At 28.9% G+C, this 23,821-nt stretch overlaps 1 protein-coding gene across 3 annotated transcripts in view; it reads left to right on the top strand.

Moving 5' to 3' along the window:
• Positions 1-21,442, top strand: part of smash (smallish) — a 395,735-nt gene extending 374,293 nt beyond the window's left edge. Inside the window, exons 9-12 of one of the 3 annotated variants that reach the window (XM_075289509.1) lie at positions 3,462-5,070; positions 9,501-11,046; positions 11,113-11,399; positions 19,756-21,442. In XM_075289509.1, the coding sequence (XP_075145624.1) occupies positions 3,462-5,070; positions 9,501-11,046; positions 11,113-11,399; positions 19,756-19,943 (3,630 nt within the window). In that variant the 3' untranslated portion in view covers positions 19,944-21,442. Of the gene's footprint in view, positions 1-3,461; positions 5,071-9,500; positions 11,047-11,112; positions 11,427-15,279; positions 15,607-19,755 lie in introns of those variants that run through there. The other 2 variants (XM_075289511.1, XM_075289510.1) reach the window with 2 other exon arrangements.
• Positions 21,443-23,821: the final 2,379 nt, after the last annotated feature.

Here is a 23,821-nt window from a genome sequence, read left to right as displayed (position 1 = left end):
AAATATATGGGAACTGATCTATTCTAATATAGCGCGTAGTTTGTTATACTTTTATTTTCTCTTTAATTTAAAATAAAAATCGTTTATGTGTGCAGCTTAAATCAGTAAAATCTTTTATGCTTAAATTTTTTTAGTGCAAAACATTAAAATAAATTCTATTGCTATAATTTATAGATTATAGAAAAGTGTTCGAAATATTTTTTTTTTTCATTTTTATAAATATTGTGTTCCTCTAGTATTTTCTATACAATCTCTATAAATTTGTATTGATGTATTTATGCAGCTACTATCCAGCCCATTTTAAAGTTTTGAGAAAATTGGAATCTTTTTTAAAGCTGTTTTTTAACATTAACATCAAATTGGTATTTATACCAATACCGCAAGGTTTCCTTATAATGAATACTTCGATCATAAAATAATAAATTCATCACTCGACGAACATCAGATCTCGAAAATAAAGATTAATTTAGAATGAATTCGTCAGCCTAGACACTTGACATCGATAATATACATACATTTGAAAATATATTTGAATTGATGTATCACCATACTAGGCAATATTAGTTTGGCTAATGTCTTATGTACTATTCCGTCTATATTTTGATTCTGTGTGCACTTACTAACTATCATTAAATTTTAAATGAATTAATGCAATACATATAAAGGGTGATACGGTCAAAATTTGGTCAATATAAACTTGACGTATTTCTTTCAATTTTGCATTTAAAAAACCTGAACATCCCTCATTTTGAAGGTGTGTGTGTAGAATGTTGCTCCTATTTTGATTTTGGAATTCACTCTTCAGTTGTCAAAATGCCGTACAAGCAAGAAGAGCAGCGTATCAAAATTTTGCTCGCGCATCGCGAAAATCCGAGCTACTCGCACGCAAAGCTGGCAAAATCGCTAAAAGTTGCCAAATCAACCGTTACAAATGTAATTAAAGTGTTTGGGGAACGTTTGTCGACAGCCAGGAAGTCTGAATCGGGGGGAAATCGAAAACCGGAAGCCGCTGAGACGACAAAGAGAGTTGCCGGTAGTTTCAAGCGAAACCTTAACCTCTCTCTCCGAGATGCCGCAAATAAGCTGGGTGTATCGTCTACAACCGTGCATCGAGCCAAAAAACGGGCCGGACTATCGACTTACAAGAAGGTAGTGACTCCAAATCTCGATGATAAACATCGAGACGGCCAAAGCGCGATCCCGTAGGCTGTACACGACGATGCTGACGAAGTTTGACTGCGTGGTAATGGACGACGAAACCTACGTCAAAGCCGACTACAAGCAGCTTCCGGGACAGGAGTTTTATACGGCAAAAGGAAGGGGAAAGGTAGCAGATATTTTCAAGCACATAAAACTGTCAAAGTTCGCAAAGAAATATCTGGTTTGGCAAGCCATCTGTACCTGTGGCTTTAAAAGCAGCATTTTCATAGCTTCCGGGACTGTCAACCAAGAAATTTACGTGAAAGAGTGTTTGAATAAAAGTCTGCTGCCTTTCCTGAAGAAACACGGTTGTTCCGTACTGTTTTGGCCGGATTTGGCATCTTGCCATTACGGTAAAAAGGCCATGGAGTGGTACGCCGCCAACAACGTGCCGGTGGTTCCCAAGGACAAGAACCCTCCCAACACGCCAGAGCTCCGCCCAATTGAGAAATACTGGGCTATTGTCAAGCGGAACCTAAAGAAGACCAAAAAACTGCTAAGGACGAGCAGCAGTTCAAGGCAAACTGGCTTTCTGCGGCGAAGAAGGTGGACAAGGTGGCTGTACTAAATCTGATGGCAGGCTTGAAATGGATGATGGCTTGAAAAAGAAATTTAATTTGATTTTTTAAATAAACGATTTCACCGATTTACACGTCTTTTCCCTTGACCAAATTTTGACCGTATCACCCTTTATATCAATACCGCAAGGTTTCCTTATAATGAATACTTCGATCATAAAATAATAAATTCATCACTCGATGAACATCAGATCTCGAAAATAAATTTTAATTTAGAAATTGAATTTGAATGAATTCTTAAGCCTTGACACGTGACATCGATAATATACATACATTTGAATTGATGTATCAGCATACTAGGCAATATTAGTTTGGCTAATGTCTTATGTACTATTCCTTATATATTTTGATTCTGTGTGCACTTATTAACTATTATTAAATTTTAAATGAATTAATGTAACACATTGCGATATATAATCAATTTCTTCGAGATTTCGAGTTTCATTTCGTTTCAAATTGTTTGTGTGTGCAGCTTTTAAGAAATTTTGTGATTTTTTTTTTATTACAATATTTCTATGCAACTAGAAAATTTTGTTTGGGCGCATTTTAATAACAAAAATCAGGATTTTGAAAAGACAAATTGATTAGAGTAATTGAAATAAGAGATCAATTGCCTTAAAATTTAATCTTTCATATCGAGGAAATTTATTTATGAGTGCGGCACACATAAATTATACATTTTTGCTTTTTTTTAAGTTTTTAGATATAAATTTATTAAATTAAACTCAATTTATCTGAACCTTCACATTGTATATAATAAAAAAATAGCATATTAATTGATCTATAGCACTAGACTAAACGTCCTGCTTTACTGATATCTGTATTGGAATAATTATTAATTTTTATTTATGTGTGCATCTTAGATAAATAAAATTCAATATTTTTATTAATTTACAATGTCATACGAATTGTTCTAGAATATTTCACTAGATTGTTTATTTCTGTGATATGTTTATTTTAATTTCTTCTGACTTTCGTTTAAGTGTGCAGCATTTTTATATATTTTAGCTATTAATTATTTAAAATTTTTTTTTGAAAATTTTCTTTGTTTATCTTATATTTGATGTGCATGACTTCGTGTTTTTTTTTTTTTTTGTATAGCAAATGATTACATTTGATTTTTGTGTATATTGATGTGTGTGCTATATATGTGTGATGTCCTGGTCAATAATTGACATGTTTGTTTGTAATATTTATTCAAGGCACTGTTATATTTATTTACATGAAGCATTTAATCAAACTTAAATTTTTTTTGGAAATATTTCATTTGACAAATAAACCCAAGCTATGCAATTATTTTAAAAGTTACTTTATTTGTTTTATAATTAAACATTGATTTACTTTGGTATTTAATAAACTTAAACCAATATTAATAATATAGTTTTTTTTTATTAATTTTTTTAATTTATAAATATCTTTAAAATACTTATAAATTTCTGTGCAATAACCTGGGCTTTATTAAAAATGTTTATGTGTTTTTTTCTCTTTTTCTTAATTATGCCGCAAATTTTCTAAATCCATTTGGAACAAAAACGAATGAATTTTGGGATTATATATATATGTGTCTATGCTATATATGCTGCATTTAAAAAAAATGGCTTAACATAAAATGCTTGCTGCCTGAATTTCTTGTGTGTGGTTTGATTAATCCATTGATGTGATATGAAAAATTCAAATAAATAGATCAACGAAGCTCTGGAATCGGCGCTGGCAGCAATTGACAAAGAGTCCAGCCTCCAGACGGCGGAGGAATATTTCCCACAGCAGCCAATTGTCCCATCCAGTAATACTGATAGCATCAACAACTCTACCACCATCACCACTACCACCTGTAGTTCTAGTATCACTGCAAGCCGTAATAGCAAGATAATGCAAAAGACAGAAATTATAACATTGACAAATAAAACTGACGAAGAGAAATTTAAAAAGATACAAAACGAAATAGAACCACAAATTGAAAAGAATAATCAAAATGTTGTTCCTTGTATAATGGAAATGAAAGAAAAATCGGAAGAGGAAATTTCCAAAGAGCCCATTTATGAGAATGTCAATTCGACCACGAGTGTTATTGAAATATCGGTTAATCATAGTACCAAACAACAACAACAACAACAAATGAAGAATAATGATGGACAACAACAACAACAAAGAATCATTCCAAGTATGAACATTAAACAACAACAAAATCAACAATTACCACCTTCATCATCACAAATGAAATCCGATCAATTGTTAATGTTGCAATCTAATCAAACTGATGATGTATCCAATCAAAATTTATCTAATCAATTAAAAATTAGTCAAATTAACAACAGTTTTAATAGCTGTCCAATGACAAATAACCAATTTAGTAACAGTAACAATAATATGAATAACAATAACAACAACAACAAAAACAAAAACCAAATGAATATCAACAAAACCAACAACAACAACAGCAAAAACAATAATGATAGTACAGTAGTTGATGATTTAACAAACGCTTTTGCTAATACAACAACAATTTGCCCAATTAGCCCAAATAAAAATGCCACAAATGGCACCATTGAAAATGAGCCACTAACCCAAATGGCCTCCATTAATAATACCAACAACAACAACAACAACAAAACTTTAAGTAGAGACAACATTCAAAAAACCATTTTAAATGAATCTGTTACCATTGAACAGATAATGCCTAACACCAATATATCTCCCGAAGATATCTCCAACACAACAGCTGTTGCTGCAACAACCATTGATTCCACCGAACCCTATTATCAGGTTCCCAAATCAAGTGAACCCTATTATGATGCTCCCAAACATTTGAAACCCATACCAGTGTATGAAAACATAGAGATTTTCTTTAATGGCTCCAGTCTGACGGGAGAATCTTCAGTTCAGTTGCAACCACCCAAAGAGAAACCACCACCACCCCCTATAGAATCTCCTCCACTATTCGATGATGTGGATAGTACTCATACGACTGATACCTATTCGTCATCGGAAAATACCTATGAGACTTTGTCGCGACATCAATTGAATCAACATAATCAACACTATCAACAGAATCTTCAAGATCATCCTTCACCACCAATGAAACGTATGAACTCCACCAAACGTATTAAAAAAGAATTGCGTAATAAACGTTCCAGTTTTCTGGGTATTGAGGGTAGTTCCTTAGACGATGATGATTCATATTTGGAATTGACCGTGGCCCCACCACCCGACATGGCTCAATTGTTACAGGAGGAAAGACGTTTGGAGAAGCAATTGTATTTAAAGGCGGGATTGTGTGATAGCTCTGATACAGGTAAGTGAAAAAGAATTAGAAACAAAATTTTGATAAAATTTCCATAGAAATCAAATTTTGATAAAATTTCGTATAGAAAATAAAATTTTTACAACATTTTCCATAGAAATAAACTTTTGACAAAATTTTCTATAGAAATAAAATTTGATAAAAATACAATTTTGATAAAATTTCCTATAGAAATAAAAATTTTACAAAATTTTCTATAGAAATGCAATTTTGACAAAATTTTCTATAGAAATAAATTTATGATAAAATTTCCTATAGAAATAAATTTTTCACAAAATTTTCTATAGAAATAAAATTTTGACAAAATTTTCTATAGAAATAAAATTTTGACAAAATTTTCTTATAAATAAAATTTTGACAAAATTTTCTATAAAAATAAAATTTTGATAAAATTTTCTATAAAAATAAAATTTTTATAAAATTTCCTATAGAAATAAAATTTTTACAAAATTTCCTATAGAAATAAAATTTTGACAAAATTTCTTATAAAAATAAAACTTTGGCAAAATTTTCTATAGAAATAAAATTTTGACAAAATTTTCTATAGAAAAAACAATTGATAAAAATAAAATTTTGAAATATAGAAATAAAATTTTGATAAAATTTCCTGTAGAAATAAAATTTTGATAAAATATCATATAGATAAAATTTTCTATAAAAATAAAATTTTGATAAAATTTTCTATAAAAATATACTTTCCTATAGAAATAAAATTTTGATAAAAATTTCCTATAGAAATAAAATTTTGACAAAATTTCCTATAGAAATAATACTTTGGCAAAATTTTCTATAGAAATAAAATTTTGACAAAATTTTCTATAGACATAAAATTTTGACAAAATTTTCTATAGAAATAAAATTTTGACAAAACTTTCTATAGAAAAAAAATTGATAAAAATAAAATTTTGAAATATAGAAATAAAATTTTGATAAAATATCCTGTAGAAATAAAATTTTGATAAAAAATTCTATAGAAAATAAAACTTTGACAAAATTTTCTATAGAAATTAAATTTTAATAAAATATCATATAGAAATAAAATTTCGATAAAATTTTCTATAGAAATAAAATTTTGATAGATTTTCCTATGGAAATAAAATTTTGATCAAAATTGCTATAGAAATAAAATTTTTACAAAATTTTCTATAGAAATAAAATATTGATAAAATGTTCTATAGAAATAAAATTTTGACAAAATTTTCTATAGAAATAAAATGTTGACAAAATTTTTTACAGAAATAAAATTTGACAACATTTTCTATAGAAATATATATATTTTTTTGTTGGTTAAGCTACACTTTTAGTTTAGTCAACACAATGGTTTTAAAGCTGAGATCAAAACAACAAATATGATTGAAGTACAAACCCACAATAAAAAACAAAACACGAATGAAGTAAGAGGAAGCACGCTCAAAATAAACCCAGCCAACTGCACTCAAATCGATGATTTGATGGTGGCAAAGGAAAAGAGAAATATTTGTATGAATTTATTTCGCCATAAGCCGGCTATCATAAACCTTTTTTCGGAAGGTTCAAGTGTGGTTCATTGTTGGGTTTAATGAACTGCCTGAATTTATTCTGATAATTCGTTGATAGTTTTGCTGCAAGTAAAGAATGCTGATGAGGAACGTGGTAATTCCGAAACGTGCGTCCATCCAACCATCTTGCTGTTTATAAGGCTTTGCCCAAATAAATTTGACAAACATTCTTTTCCTCTGTTGGTTAAGCTACTCTTGTAGTTTAGTCAACACAATGGTTTTAAAGATGAGATCAAAACAACAAATATGAAATAAAATTTTGACAAAATTTTCTATGGAAATAAAATGTTTACAAAATGTTCAATAGAAATAATATTTTGACAACATTTTCTATAGAAATGAAATTTTGACAAAATTTTCTATAGAAATAAAATGTTGACAAAATTTCATATAGAAAATAAAATTTTAATAAAATTTTCTATAGAAAATAAAATTTTGACAAAATTTTCTATAGAAATAAAATGTTGACAAAATTTTCTATAGAAATAAAATTTTGATAAAAGTTCCTATAGAAAATAAAATTTTGACAAAATTTTCTATATAAACAAAATTTTGATAAAATTTTCTATATAAAATAAAATTTTGACAAAATTTTCTATGGAAAATAAAGTATTGACAAAATTTTCTATAGAAATAAAATTTTGATAAAATATTCTATAGAAATAAAATTTTGATAAAATTTTTTATAGAAATAAAATTTTGACAAAATTTTCTATAGAAATAAAATTTTGACAAAATTTTCTATAGAAATAAAATTGCCTATCAAAATAAAATTTTGATCAATTTTCCTATAGAAATAAAATTTTGATAAATTCTCCAATGGAAATAAAATTTGGAAAAATGTTCCATATAAATAAAATTTTTACAAAATTTTCTATAGAAATAAAATTTTGATAAAATTCTCTATAGAAATAAAATTTTGACAAAATTTTCTATAGAAATAAAATGTTGACAAATGTTCAATAGAAATAATATTTTGACAACATTTTCTGTAGAAATAAAGTGTTGACAAAATTTCCTATAGAAAATAAAATTTTAATAAAACTTTCTATAGAAAATAAAATTTTGACAAAATTTTGTATAGATATAAAATGTTGACAAAATTTTCTATAGAAATAAAATGTTGACAAAATTTTCTATAGAAATAAGGTTTTAGCAAAATTTTCTATAGAAATAAAATGTTGACAAAATTTTCTATAGAAATAAAATTTCCTATAGAAATAAAAATTTGATAAAATTTCCTATAGAAATAAAAATTTGATAAATTCCCCAAATAGAAATAAAATTTTGACAAAAGTTTCTATAGAAATAGAATTTTTGCAAAATTTTCTATAGAAATAAATTTTTGACAAAATTTTCTATAAAAATTTTACAAAATAAAATTTGTTTGATTGGTAGTTTTTTGTTAAAATTTTCTGAAAATTTAGGTACATTATTTTTGGCTCGAGTGACAACCGTGATTATCTAGGGCATTTAACCGCAATATAAAAAAATGCCTAGTTTGAAAAACACTGTGGTGAAGGTAACATTAAGTGGAGGATATTCGATATACAATCAAAAATAATTGCATATCGTAAGGAGAAAAAATTTTTTATCATGTTTAGCTAAGACGTGAACCTCATTCTAGACGTTATTTGGCAACGCTTTTATTGAAAAATGCAGTCAGTAGGAAAATACAAGAGAACAGTTTGCGTCGTCGTCAACCAGTTCAGTTTTCTGCCGGCTTTACGAAACGTAAGGAAAATAGGATTTAGAACCTACTTTTGTAGTAACAAATGTTCTTTTTATAAATTTGTTCATTCTATTATTGTTTTTTGGCAAACAATTTGAAATTATAACTGTCGATGTCTATATAACCAATTTATCAAAATAGCGCTTCGACCGCATTGTCGGTACTACCAAAGCTGCAGGCATTGTACGACATCTATAACTTTTGACATTTGTGTTCTTTGCAGAAGATATCATTTCGTCCTCTTGTATTTCCTCCTCTTTGGAAAAATGTTATATGAGGACTATCTTACAATCAAATAGCTGCACAGAAAAAAATATCACCAAAAGTTTTTCAATTAAAATTTTTATTGAAGTTTAAAAAATATTCAATTAAAAATTTAATTAGTTCAACAGATTTTTTAATTGAAATAAAATCAATCACAAAAATTAAATGCATCAATTAATTTTTTAATTGGAACAATCAATTTTTTAATTGACTTTGGTGGTTGATACGATCATTTCTGTGATTGAAGAGATTTCAATAAAAAAATAATGTAATTTCGTGATTAAAGACAAATATTTTTCTGTGTATGAGAAGCAGTGTTGCCACTATCGTGAATTTTTCCCCAAATTGGGTATTTTCTTTTGTGGATGGGAACGAAATTGTTGAGTTGGGGATTTTATGGGGAATTTCTAGTACACATACCATCTCCATTTTGCCCAGTTGTACTTCTAGTTTTATATCGGAAAAATTTCAGTCGCACATTTCGGCAATTTGGAGACAAAAATTGTCAAAGAAATGCAATTAAACTCGCACAAAATTTGTTTCATATCATAAGGAGTGTAATGCATCGGTTTTCTCCAGAAATAGCTTGATGTGTGAAGGACATCAAGCTATTGCAAGCAGAGAATTAAAGAGTTTTAAGGACATGGTTAGGAAACGAATTGCGGATGTATGTAAGGCAAAGAGTCAGTAGGATAATATCGTTTTGTTTGTATTATACAATCATTCGAACACTGTATCCATTTTTCGAGATAACCAAAATCGATCTTTTTTCAATTGAACTAATATCGCAGACAAAATGCAAAATGGTTCATAGAAATTTAAAAAAAAAAATTGGTTTATATATAGTTAAATAAATACTAATAATTGCATTCATTCCCAACTTTCAGGTGAAAGTCGTGACTCTGGAGTCTCTGAGAATCATTCGCGTCAAAGTAGTGAACATTATACAAATTCTTCAGAAGAGAATGAACCGCAGGATGACACCACATCACCTTTAACTTTACAAACACCCATCACTTTGGAAACAGCACCCAATGATATGATCTATCAAAATGAAGGTCTTCTGACAGTTGCCCCCACTCCACTTCTACAAACTGTAAAAGGTAATTCAGCAGAATCATGGACAGAATCGGCTACAGTAGCAGCTGCAGCTACCCAATCTTTAACGGAAGCCACAGCAACAGCTAATGCAAAAATGATGTCAATTGAAGAGAAAATACGTGAACAAGAAGAAGTACTAAGAGTCGAAAGAGAACTGTTACAGCTAGAGCAAGAAGAACTTAAACGACAAAGAGAAAATCTGATGCTAAGAGAGAATATGGCTCGTCGTGAATTACAACATGGAGCAAAAATGCTTATGTCAGCAAATCGAAGATCTTTACAGGATCTTAATGGTTTGGGTGCGATAACTGTGCCAACGGGTGGAGGTAATGTTAATATTGATAATAGAATTATGCCTCCGAGCAATGGTGACATATATCAAGTTAATCAAATGAATGGCTACCCTGCTGGTCCAGTTCATTATAATCAGTCACAGCCAAAGCAATTACATCAGCTGACACACCAACAGATCTATGCTAATATTCCAAATTTACAACAACAATACTACCAAATGGATACCGACTATCGCAAGTCAATGTCGGATATTAATGAATTCTCGAAGCGTATGATTCAGCCACCAGTGCCACCCTCAAAGCCTATGAGAGCCATGCATATTAACACGAATGTTAGCAATGCGAATAACATCAGCAGTAGCAACAACAACAACACCACGAATGGTGTAATACACAATGGCATTGGTGTCGGTGTTGTGGAACATGGATCAGATTTCTCTTCACGCCAAAGACATTCATTAAATTCCACACATTTTGGTGGTTCTTTGGTAAAAATTGCCTCGGGCCCTACAGCAGCTCCACGAAGTGGGGTGGTGCCTCATATCTATTCAAATTATCATCATCAGTCAGAGCAAAATTTGAATGTTTCAGTGAATAACACGAACGGTAGCAGCAATCCTCAAGCCATCAATCAGTCACTGTATCCTGGTAATATGTCACGCAATACGTTGCATGCTTTGAGTGCGACACCTAAACCCAAATACACAGATGGCTGGGTGCAAGTACAACAGCGAAAAAGCTACGATAGTAATTTAACCAATGATCCAGCTTGGATATCAGCTTATCAACAGAAACGCAAGTCTATGCCAGATGCCTATCATGGTCACAACAGTAGTAATCATTGGTTGGTTCAAGAAGCTGAGCAAAGGCGTTTATTGGAACAACAACAAAGACGTGTGCAATCTTCCTCTAATACACCAACACATGGAGCCAATAAGTTAACGAATTCAGGCTCATCCAATGGCAAACCATTGCCAGACTCCATAATACAGACCCTAACGGAGAGAGTGCAAAGTAAAGGCATTGGTGATCGTAAACGGTGAGTTATCCTTAATACAAAATTGCAATTATTCAATAAATGTTAATATTTTTTCCCCCATTATAGCAATAACATGGATAAGAGTCCTTTACATTCAGCCTCCCAGTATCATCATTACAATAAAACGAACCAAGTTCAAACAGGCCAAATACCCCAACAGCAGCAACAGTCCTCAACCACCACCGTCTCTTCATCGTCAGTGTCCTCAAATCTAGTTACAACACACCGCCATACAACAATGACATCATCCTCATCCAATGGTCAGTTAACCAGTACGAGTAACTCTGCATCCCAGGATAAGGTTTTGAGTGTCAGTGGCAAAAAGAAGTGCTCCCATTGTGGCGACGAATTAGGTAACTACTACTGCATCTATATGGGTTGTGAGTGTTGAATGTTTACGCATAATGCAAATTACGTACAAAAAAAATGCCAAGTCATGTAGTAATCATTCAATCATTCATAGATCTGAAATTGTAAATGGTTGACATATTTATAGTTTATTCACCGGATATTTAAGAATGTGAAACACATCGCCTTGCCATTTCATTTACTTTTGAACTTTTTAAATTATTGAAAATATCCACCATCTCAGGAATGAACCTAAGAAAACCCTTACCATATAATTAACCAGTTTGTCGCCTTGAGAGTTGGGTAAAATTTATCATAGTCCTTCCATACCAAAAATTTTTACGATGTCAGTTTCAGGTAGACGTTGCCGTGAAGATTTTCGAAAAACTGTTCAAGCATGGTGCATTATAGCTTCGGCTACAAATGTATAGCACATTATGGGTTAAGTTCCTTTGCTCGTTAGGATTAACATATAAATTTGACAAACTCTGGTTCTTCAACCAACCACATTCCGGATTAAGTTCCTCTGCGCTTTAGGATTTTAATTTGGACAAAATCTGCGTCTCCGAACAACCAACAACCACCGTCTTTCTTCTTACTTTATTCATTATTGTATCTGTTTTTCAATAAGGAAGCATGCATATAGCGTTGCCAATTTGCCTTTTTCCCGTTAGATCTGATTTAAGTCTTTTAGGAACAAAACTACGTTGTTATGTTGGTGTTGTAAAAGTTTTAATGTAGTTTCATTCATTTTATTCTATGGTTTGGTAGTTCAATTAGTAGCCAGATCAAGGAACTCTGCGACAAGGATGGGGTGTGTCCAGAGTGATCTGTTGGAGAGACGGGTAGGCTTAGCTGGGCAAGCGAGTGTCATGTGGCTCTTAATTACAGATGGGACACACGTCAGCTACGCTGCTATCAATCACTGATAAGTAGGAAATGAGGCGGCTGCACTTGCTTGATCTTAGTTGGGCCAAAACTACTCTTGTCTGCCGTGGGAGGTCTCTCTCCTCCGGTGCTATGGGCGGTGATCGAGCTCCGAGAACATGATTAACTTTGTAGCTTCTCAACGCTTCAGCTACATTATCCTCATAAATCCTCTTCAGACCTTTCTGGTATGCTGCCTGATCTAGAGACTCCCTTTTATAACGCTGGATCACGCGCTCTAGAAGGTGAAGATCAACCCTTACATTCCTGGGTGGAGGTTGCCTATCCACAAGATAGCAATTTGCATGACAACTTCGATAGAAAGAGGTGCTGCTTTGACAACATGTAATTGTGTCGACGTACTGGGATGATCTTGGTCTCCACATAAAGTTGATACAGGGGTGTACTGCGGTGACATGCTGTTGCAGTTCTAAGGTCAGCATTCTGACAGGTCTGTATGTCATTCCACTGCGTGTCGCTCGTTTGAGATGTCCACACTGGCGCTGCACTTACCCGCCAATTGCCTTATATGTAGTCAACAAGGTTTCTTTGTCCGCACACCAAGTGCTGCCGACAAGCGACTTGAGGACCTTGTTTCTACCGCGAAGCTTATCACAAGTTACAGTGGCATGGGCAGACGACTTAAAAAGGCTGTCGAATCTGACTCCGAGAATTTTGGGGAATTTGTAGTCGGAATTACTTCGACGTTGACTGCGGAGATATCTTGTTGCAGTTCTAAGGTCAGCATTCTGACAGGTCAGTATGTTATTCCACTGCGTGTCGCTCGTTTGAGATGTCCACACTGGCGTTGCACTTACCGGCCAATTGCCTTATATGTAGACAACAAGGTTTCTTTGTTCGCACACCAAGTGCTGCCGACAAGCGACTTGAGGACCTTTTTTCTACCGCGAAGCTTATCACAAGTTGCAGTAGCGTGGGCAGACGACTTAAAAAGGCTGTCGAATGTGACTCCGAGAATCTTGGGGAATTTGTAGTCGGAATTACTTCGACGTTTACTTTGACATTCGACTGCCTGCGTACTTCCGCCGACCATGTAGTGAATAGAGTGACTGAGGATTTGGTGGGAGATATCCTCAAATTTCTTGCAGTGAAATAACTGGTAGGTAAGGTTAGGTTAGGTGGCAGCCTTATGTATCAGGCTCACTTAGACTATTCAGTCCATTGTGATACCACATTGGTGAACTTCTCTCTTATCACTGAGTGCTGCCCGATTCCATGTTAAGCTCAATGACAAGGGACCTCCTTTTTATAGCCGAGTCCGAACGGCGTTCCACATTCCAGTGAAACCACTTAGAGAAGTTTTGAAACCCTCAGAAATGTCACCAGCATTACTGAGGTGTCATAATCCACCGCTGAAAAATTTTTTGGTGTTCGGTCGAAGCAGGAATCGAACCCACGACCTTGTGTATGCAAGGCGAGCATGCTAACCATTGCACCACGGTGGCTTAACTGGTAAGATCAGCGGGGTAGACATTCAATCGATCGCAAATGTCACTAGCGTTGTTATGGTTTTCCACATATTTCAAAGCACAGCCCAAACTCTAACAATAGTTCTTGCCCCACGACTTTAAGGTGGATATTAAGTTCGAGTTTAAATGGACAGTTAAAGAAAAGTAATCGCTAAAATCGAAAATAGATCTGTAAAAAAATGATTACATTTTTGTGGAAAGTTTTATTATAACGTGGTGGGGAATGATCCAAAGCAATAATTAAAAAAGATTATTTTAGTGCGTTATTTCTGGTGTTTAGATTTCTTAAGGAAATCTAGCGGTTTTCTGATGAAACAATTCTGGCAACGCTGCCTACATAGCTTCTAGATAGTAGGAATTACAAAAGGTCGAAATTTTCTCTTCTGCAAAGAAGACAAATGTCAACCGTATAGATGTCGCACCATGTTTGCTGCTTTGGTATTACCGACGTTGCATCGGCAGTTATAATTTCAAATTGTCTGCCAAAAAAGATTAATAAAATGAAAACATTAGGAAGTAGGTTCTAAATTCTATTTTTCTTAGGTTTCGTAAAGCCGACAGAGAAATGAACTGGGTGACGCCGACGCAAACTGTATGATATTTTAGAGAAACGCCGACAAAAACTGCATGATATTAGAAAAAATTTCCTCATGACTGCCACCTACTAATGCAATTTCACTTCCCAGTTTCGTTCTCTTGTATTTCCTACCCTCTGTAGCTTCATTTGTACCGACAGGGAGAAATATTTTATTAATTTTTTATTTTAATGGAATGGTACCCGAAGTTATTGAAAAAAACTGGCATATTGTAACTAATTCATGGCTATTATTATTGTTATGAACCTCCCGGTCGTCGTTCAATAAATATAAACATTTTGCCTGAAAGTAGGCTTTAATTTTTAAGCTCAGAACTTTGTTCTTGATATCATATCGAACACACATATTGCAAATAAATCGTAGGGTCTTTCCGAAAATGTCCACCAATCTTAAACTAGAGTAAAATCTTACTCATGTCATGACATTTCTAACGGAAATATTCCGTTCGAAATATAGTAATCAGCCAACCACTGTTATTATTTTTTTTGTATCACCCTGTTCTCGTTCTCATATTTATTGTTCATGCCTGAAAGTAGGCTTCACTTTTAACGAACCGAAATTAATCATCGCTCAAAATTGGTATTTATTTCTGCGTTAGTCTTTTTCTATTTTCGCTCTGCTATTAGAAATGAATTTAGTTTAAATTAAATACTAAAAAATAACTCGATATTTACTTGAAACCATAACCCTATTTATCCTCTGTTTTTTATATAAAAAATATAAATTACTAAAGATTTTTATATCTCTTCTTCTTGTTACATGCTTTACATGGGATTTACATGTTTTATTTTTTCATTTTCAAACTTGTATATTTTTATTTCTTGGTTTCGTCTTATTTATTATTTTTTGTTTTGAAATTTTTACAATCAAAGATATGGGTTGTACCAATGATAGATGTCGCCACACTCATCGCGAATTGAAATATATAGTTTGGGTGTAGTTATTTTACATCAAAATGAATCCATAATAATGATAATAATATGAACGAAATATACGATTTTTTTTACTATTTTACAACGACTACCAAGAAATTTTTGCTAAATGCTTAAAAAATCATAAATTTAAGAAAAAGTCTGATTTGACTGCCAATAAGATTTGCCGAAACCACCCACCAACCACAATAACCAAAACCTTTACACGAACGCATATTAAAATATCTACAAAACGAATTATACCGAAAAAAAAACGCCGCAATAAAAAATGGTTTCACACTTTTTTGAAAATCCCCAATTATATTTTGATGGTAAATATTTTTTATAAAATAAATAATAATAGCAAGACTACTGCAATCACTGGAGTTGTTATATTCTTTTAAAATACCCTATCAACTTCAGATGGTGAAATACAGAAATGTCCAATTATAGAATTTTTCAAATTTCTTATGTTTAAATTAAACCTTAAATTTTTAGTTTTATGGAATTTTAAATTCTTTACTCTTTTTTAACTATTTTTGTTTTTATTGATTATTTAGAGATTTTTTTATATTGTAAAAATAAAAATTGCTATTTTGTTTTTTAAAACTTCTTATCTGTCTGTATGTTATTAAAAGAAATTAAATTAAAGTAAATTACATAAAGTATACAAAATTTAGTTTAATTTTTGTTTTTGTTGCAATTTCAAATTTAAGCCTAATTTTTTGAGGTTTTAATCATAATCCAAAATGGACAAGTTTAAAGTTTTATTTTTTAAAATTTTACATATAATTATTATTTTTTAATTATTTTATTTTGTTTATTTAATTATTTTTTAACTTCAACATTTTGATATTTAAACTTTTACACTTGTATATTTAAATTAAAAAAAAAAAGTTAAAGCGAATAAGTGATTTGTCCTACTATATATTATTTTTTTAATTTATTTTAATATATATATTAAAATTGTATTTTTAATCATTATTCAAACTAGACATTTATAAACTTATTTATATTTTAGTGTACATTTTTGTTTAAATTTAAGAATCATAGATTCCTCTTTTTTTATATAAACTTCAGTTCTAATTTTTTACGTTTAAATCAAACCTTGAATTGTTAACTTTATCAAATTAAATCAAGTTAAATTAATTTCTAATTTGCACTAAAAATTAAAATTTATGTTTTCTATTTTTAATCGTTATTAGAATTGTGTTTTTGTTTTAGAATATTTTAATGTACATTTATATTTATTAAAAATATTTAAAGTATACACTAAGATATTTGGAATATGAGGACACAGAAAATTAACGAAACCTTTGATTTAATTAAGAATATTTTAAAATACACTTATGTTACAAATTTAAACTTAGACAATTTCTAAAATCACAACAAATTAAAAAAACGTTAAGTATATATCGATGCCCTCATTCCAGAGTACGCTAAGTCGACTTAGCATGTTTTGATGGAGTTCGCTGTTTGATGTGAATTGTATCCTGTCAAAATTTCGAATTTATTGGACATTTCTATCAAAAGTTATAGTTAATATTGTACTTAGCCTGTGTCTAAAGTTTTAAAAAATGTCCAATTGAAAAAGGGCAAAAAGCTTTGTTTGGTCTAAGTCATTTTTAGCCATGTTCTATTATTACTATTTTGAGTTCGTACATATCAAAAAAAAAATTATAAAAAATATGATTTTAAGACCGAAAATAAGGGAATTTCTATCTTATACGGGTTTTGAGAAATTTCAAAAAACAAAACTTGTTTCTTGTTTCCTGTAAAATTCACTTTTTAGATTTAGCACACTTTGAAATGTAGACATCGATATGTATTCAGTTATTTAACCAAGTAAAGGCAAATAAGCGATTTATCTTATTATATATTTTTAATTTATTTTAATATATTTTAAATTTGTATTTTGAAATATAACTATTTTTTAGTTTTAATTATCATTTGAAATAGAGATTTTTATATTTATTTATAATTTCGATTACAATAATTTTAAAATTTATATATCGTAGATTCGTTTTGTTTTTTATATTTCATATTTTAATTTTTATATATAAAAAAAAACTAAAATATAAATTTTATACATTTTTATATATCCTTATTAAATAAAAATTTTCAACATTTATATTTTGTTCTATTAAGAATATTTTAAAATACAGTTATGTTACAAATATAAATTAAGATAATTTCTAAAATCACAGAAAATTCCAAAAAAAAAAAACTTAAAGTATATATGTTCTAAGTTAATTATATATTTTTAATATATTTTCAATTAGTATTTTGAAATATAAATACTTTTATACCCTCCACCATAGGATGGGGGGTATATTAACTTTGTCATACCGTTTTTAACACATCGAAATATTGCTCTAAGACCCCATAAAGTATATATATTGTGGGTCGTGGTGAAATTCTGAGTCGATCTGAGCATGTCCGTCCGTCTGTTGAAATCACGCTAACTTCCGAACGAAATAAGCTATCGACTTGAAACTTGGCACAAGTAGTTGTTATTGATGTAGGTCGGATGGTATTGCAAATGGGCCGTACCGGTTCACTTTTACGTATAGCCCCCATATAAACGGACCCCCAAATTTGGCTTGCGAAGCCCCTAAGAGAACCAAATTTCATTTGATCCGGCTGGAATTTGGTACATGATGTTAGTATATGGTCTCTAACAACCATGTAAAAATTGGTCCATATCGGTCCATAATTACATATAGCCCTCATATAAACCGATCCCCCGATTTGGCTTGCGGAGCCTCTAAGAGAACCAAATTTCATCCGATCCGATTGAAATTTGGTACATGGTGTTAGTATATGGTCTCTAACAACCATGCAAAAATTGATCCATATCGGTCCATAATTATATATAGCCCCCATATAAACCGATCACCAGATTTGACCTCCGGAGCCTCTTGGAAGACCAAAATTCATCTTATTCAGTTGAAATTTGGTACGTTAATATATGGCCTCAAACAACCATGCAAAAATTAGTCGATATCGGTCCATAATTATATATAGGCCCCATATAAACCGATCCCCAGATTTGACCTCCGGAAGAGCAAAATTCTTCCCATTCGGTTCAAATTTGGTACGTGATGTTAGTATATGGTATCCAACAACCATGCAGGAATTGGTTTCTATCAGTCCATAATTATATATAGCTCCCATATAAACCGATCGCCAGATTTGACCTCCGGTGCCTTTTGGAGAAGCAAAATTCATCCGATCTGGTTGAAATTTGGTACGTGGTGGTTAGGTTAGGTTATGTGGCAGCCCGATGTATCAGGCTCACTTAGACTATTCAGTCCATTGTGATATCACAGTGGTGAACGTGGTGGTAGTATATGATATTTAACAACCATGCCAAAAGTGGTCCATATCAGTCCATAATCATTTATAGCCCCCATATAAACCGATCCCGAGATTTGGTTTTGGAGCCTCTTGGAGGAGCAAATTTCATCCGAGTGAGTTGAGCTGTGGATGACAGACTTTCATAGAAGTTTCTACGCAATCCATGGTGGAGGGTACATAAGATTCGGCCTGGCCGAACTTATGGCCGTATATACTTGTTTTTAATTTATTTTAATATATTTTAAATTTGTATTTTGAAATATAACTATTTTTTAGTTTTAATTATCATTTGGAATAGAGATTTTTATATTTATTTATAATTTTGATTACAATAATTTTAAAATTTATATTTCATAGATTCGTTTTGTTTTTTATATTTCATATTTTAATTTTTATATATAAAAAACTAAAATATAAATGTTATACATTTTTATAAATCCTTATTAAATAAAAATTTTCAACATTTTTTGATCTTTTAAGAATATTTTAAAATACACTTATGTTACAAATATAAATTAAGATAATTTCTAAAATCACAGAAAATTCTAAAAAAAAACTTAAAGTATATATGTTCTAAGTTATTCAATTAGATATTTTTATATATATTTTAAATTTGTATTTTTAAATATAAATATTTTTAAATATAAATATTTTTTATTTTGAAATAGAGATTTTTATCTTTATTTATATTTTCGATTACAATAATTTTAAAATTTATATATCAAGATTCGTTTGTAATACATATTTTAATTTTTATATTTTTTATAATTATTTATTTTGTATTTTGAAATATTACTATTTTTTATTTTTAATTATCATTTGAAATAAAGAGTTTTATAATGATTTATATTTTCGATTACAATAATTTTAAAATTTATATATCAAGATTAGTTTTGTTGTATTTCATATTTTAATTTTTTTTTTTATAAAAATATTATATATTTTTATAATTCATTTAATTTATAATTATTTATTTTTGAATATTTTAATTTATTTTTTGTTGTTTGTTTTATAATTGTTTTTTTTTTCATTTTGTTTCTTTTTATGTTCCGATTATCTCATCTTACCAAAAACTAGGACGTGGAGCTGCCATGATCATCGAATCGCTGTTACTATTTTATCACATCAATTGTTTCAAATGTTGTGTCTGCCATGTCCAATTGGGTGATGGCCTCAATGGTACCGATGTACGAGTACGCAATCACAAATTACATTGTCAAAATTGTTATTCCAGTGATGATGGCATTAAGTTCAGTTGTGTTTGAAATGCAACCAGCCAGCAAACAAATAGGGAGATATCCTCAAAGACGGAGAAAGAAATTTCGGAATCAATTACACTTCAAATATTCTTGGAAAAACTACTTACAAGAATTGTTGTTATTGTTAGTTAGTAAGTGAAGGCTTATAAAACAACAACAACAAAAAAGAGAAACACAACACATATAAGTATACAGGCAAAGAAAAATCAATCACATAATCATATACAAAAACACACATATATACATTTATATAAATATATACACACCCACACGCACTTACATATATATATATATACACACTTACACTATCCACTATACAACTCTTATACATATTTGTTAACTAAGTTAATCAATAATGTATTTGAATGTAATTTGTTAAATTTTTTTTAATGATAAATGTGTATTTCTTTTCTTATCTCATATACGAAAATATTGGAAGAACAAAAACAAATTTTTTAAATATTTTCTAAAAATGTTTAAGAAATCAAAAATATTTTTTTCTTTTTGTAAATTTTCTCTTATCCATTTTCAATCTATTTGTAATTGGTGTTTGTTTTTTTATTTTCTACAAAAAAACACAAGTCAATTTCATATTAAATAACGCTCGCTCTCTTTTTGCAAAATATCAATTCAATTATTGAATGTGTAACGAAAACCAAAAGAACGAAAAAAAAAATCTTATCTGAAAATTTTTGAAAATTTATAGAAATTTTGCTGTTTTTTAAAATGCAAAACATTTTATTGCTTAATAGTATTTATATACAAAAAAAAAATAAAATCAAAAAAGAAAATCTCTATATGGAATGTTACCCTAAATATGAATGTTTATGAAGTTTAAAAAAATTAAACCCCCCCCAAGCATGGATAAAACTTGTTATGAAATTTAAAACCGAATTATACAAAACAAACAAAAAAAAAAAACAAAACATAAAATATTTACAAATATTTATAAAATATTAACGACTTGCAAAAAAATCAAACAAAAATACGAAATCTAAAATTGTATCATATCATTATTTAATTTTTTATTTTTATTATTATTATTATACATATTATTACTATAAATATTAAGTTAAAAAAAATGTTTTAAGACAAAACAAAAAATAATAACATATTTTTTTTTCAACACAAATGTTTTTGAATATAATTATTGCATATACTTACTTATACGAATATCTAATATATTTGAAAGCCTAAAATAAACCTACGACTCTTTGAAACAGAAGTAAACCAAATTTGGTGGATTAAAGGATTTATGTATTTTCTATTGCTTCTTTATATATATACCCCCTAATGCTTTTAAATTATTTGTTTTTATATTTTGTTTTTATTTTTTTCTTCCTCCCTTTCTTTTTAACCTTTAATTGAAGAATACACTCTTCTCGAAGTTAATACAAACAGTGTTAAAACATAATAATTGTAAATTTCAATTTCTTAATATAATTTGGACCCAAGTCTATGTATAAGTTTAACAAATAAATAAAATAAAAAATTACAAAAAAATATTTATTCTGCTTAAATTTTCTTAGAAAAAAATGGTGAAAGAGTAGAGATGAAAAAATGATTAATTTAAAATTTTAAAGAAATACAATTTTAACAAAATTTTCTATAGAAATAAAATTTTAACTAAATTTTCAGAAAATTTTCTATGGAAATAAAATGTTGACAAACTTTTCTAAAATAAAACGTTGACAAAATTTATTATATAAATAAAATTTTGACAAAATTTTCTTTAGAAACAAAAAATAAATTTCTTATAGAAAAAAAATTTGACAAATTTTTCTATAAAAAATAATATTTTGACTAAATTTTCTATAGAAATTAAATTTTGACAAACATTTCAATATAGAAATAAAATTTTGACAAAATTTTCTATAAATATAAAAATTTTGACAAAATTTTCTTTAGAAACAAAAACTAAATTTCCTACAGAAATAAAATTTTGACAAAATTTTTTATAGAAATAAAATCTAGAAAAATGTTTCTGTAGAAATCAAATGTTGTCAAATTTTCTATAAAAATAATATTTTGACAATTTTCTATAGAAATAAAATTTTGACAGAATTTTCTATAGAAATAAACTTCTGACAAAATTTTCTATAGAAATCAAATTTTGACAAAATTTTCTATAGAAATAAACTTTTGTCAAAATTTTCTATAGAAAAAAAATCTTGAAAAAAATTTCTACAGAAGTAAAATTTTGACAAATTTTCTATAGAAATAAAATTTTGACAAAATTTTCTATAGAAATAAAATTTTGACAAAATTTTCTATAAAAATAAAATTTTGACAAAATTTTCTTTAGAAATAAAAAATGAATTTCCTATAGAAATAAAATTTTGACAAAATTTTCTATAGAAATAAAATCTAGAAAAAATTTTCTATAGAAATCAAATTTTGGCAAATTTTTCTATAAAAATAATATTTTGGCAATTTTCTATAGAAATAAAATTTTGAAAAAATATTCTATAGGAATAAAATTTTGACAGAATTTTCTATAGAAATAAACTTCTGACAAAATTTTCTATAGAAATAAAATTTTGACAGAATTTTCTATAGAAATAAAATTTGGACAGAATTTTCTATAGAAATAAACCTTTGACAAAATTTACTACAGAAATAAAATTTTGACAAAATTTTCTATAAAAATAATATTTTTACAATTTTCTATAGAAATAAACTTTTGACAAAATTTACTACAGAAATAAAAGTTTGACAAAATTTACTACAGAAATAAAAGTTTGACAAAATTTTCTATAGAAATAAAATTTTGACAAAATTTTCTATAGAAATAAAATTTTGACAAAATTTTCTATAGAAATAAAATGTTGACAAAATTTTCTATAGAAATAAAATTTTGACAAAATTTTCTATAGAAATAAAATTTTGACAAATTTTCCATAGAAATAAAATTTTGTCAAGATTTTCTATAGAAATAAACTTTTGACAAAATTTACTACATAAATAAAAGTTTGACAAAATTTTCTATAGAAATAAAATTTTGACAAAATTTTCTATAGAAATAAAGTTTTCACAATATTTACTATAGAAATAAAATTTTGACAAAATTTACTACAGAAATAAAAGTTTGACAAAATTTTCTATAGAAATAAAATTTTGACAAAATTTTCTATAGAAATAAAATTTTGACAAAATTTTCTATAGAAATAAAATTTTGACAAAATTTTCTATAGAAATAAAATTTTGACAAAATTTTCTATAGAAATAAAATGTTGACAAAATTTTCTATAGAAATAAAATTTTGACAAAATTTTCTATAGAAATAAAATTTTGACAAATTTTCCATAGAAATAAAATTTTGTCAAAATTTTCTATAGAAATAAACTTTTGACAAAATTTACTACATAAATAAAAGTTTGACAAAATTTTCTATAGAAATAAAATTTTGACAAAAATTTCAATATAGAAATAAAATTTTGATAAAATTTTCTATAAAAATAAAATTTTGACAATAGTTTCTATAGAAATAAAATTTTGACAGATTTTTCTATAGAAATAAAATTTTGACAAAATTTTCTATAGAAATAAAATGTGGACAAAATTTTCTATAGAAATAAAATGTTGACAAAATTTTTTATAGATTTTATTGTTTGGTAGAATTTTCTCAAAATTTTGGTAGACTATTTTTGGCTCGAGTGGTAACCGTGGAGATAGTTCTTTCCTATGATAGATCCGTCAGTGGCAATTTTCACCAATTTCCCATAGGGTATACACCGAGTAAATTCAGTAGTCATCTTTTAAACTCATTATGGAAACCCTCATATACCCTAACCGTTATTTTGACAAAGCATATGTCAAACATAACGGTAAACAAGGTACTGCGCATGCCATAAAAATGTCAAGGCATACCAAAACATTCAATG

This window comes from Haematobia irritans, chromosome 1 (genome assembly GCF_050003625.1).
Source record: "Haematobia irritans isolate KBUSLIRL chromosome 1, ASM5000362v1, whole genome shotgun sequence".
Lineage (NCBI taxonomy): Eukaryota > Metazoa > Arthropoda > Insecta > Diptera > Muscidae > Haematobia > Haematobia irritans.
This window is presented reverse-complemented; position numbering and strand designations above follow the sequence as displayed.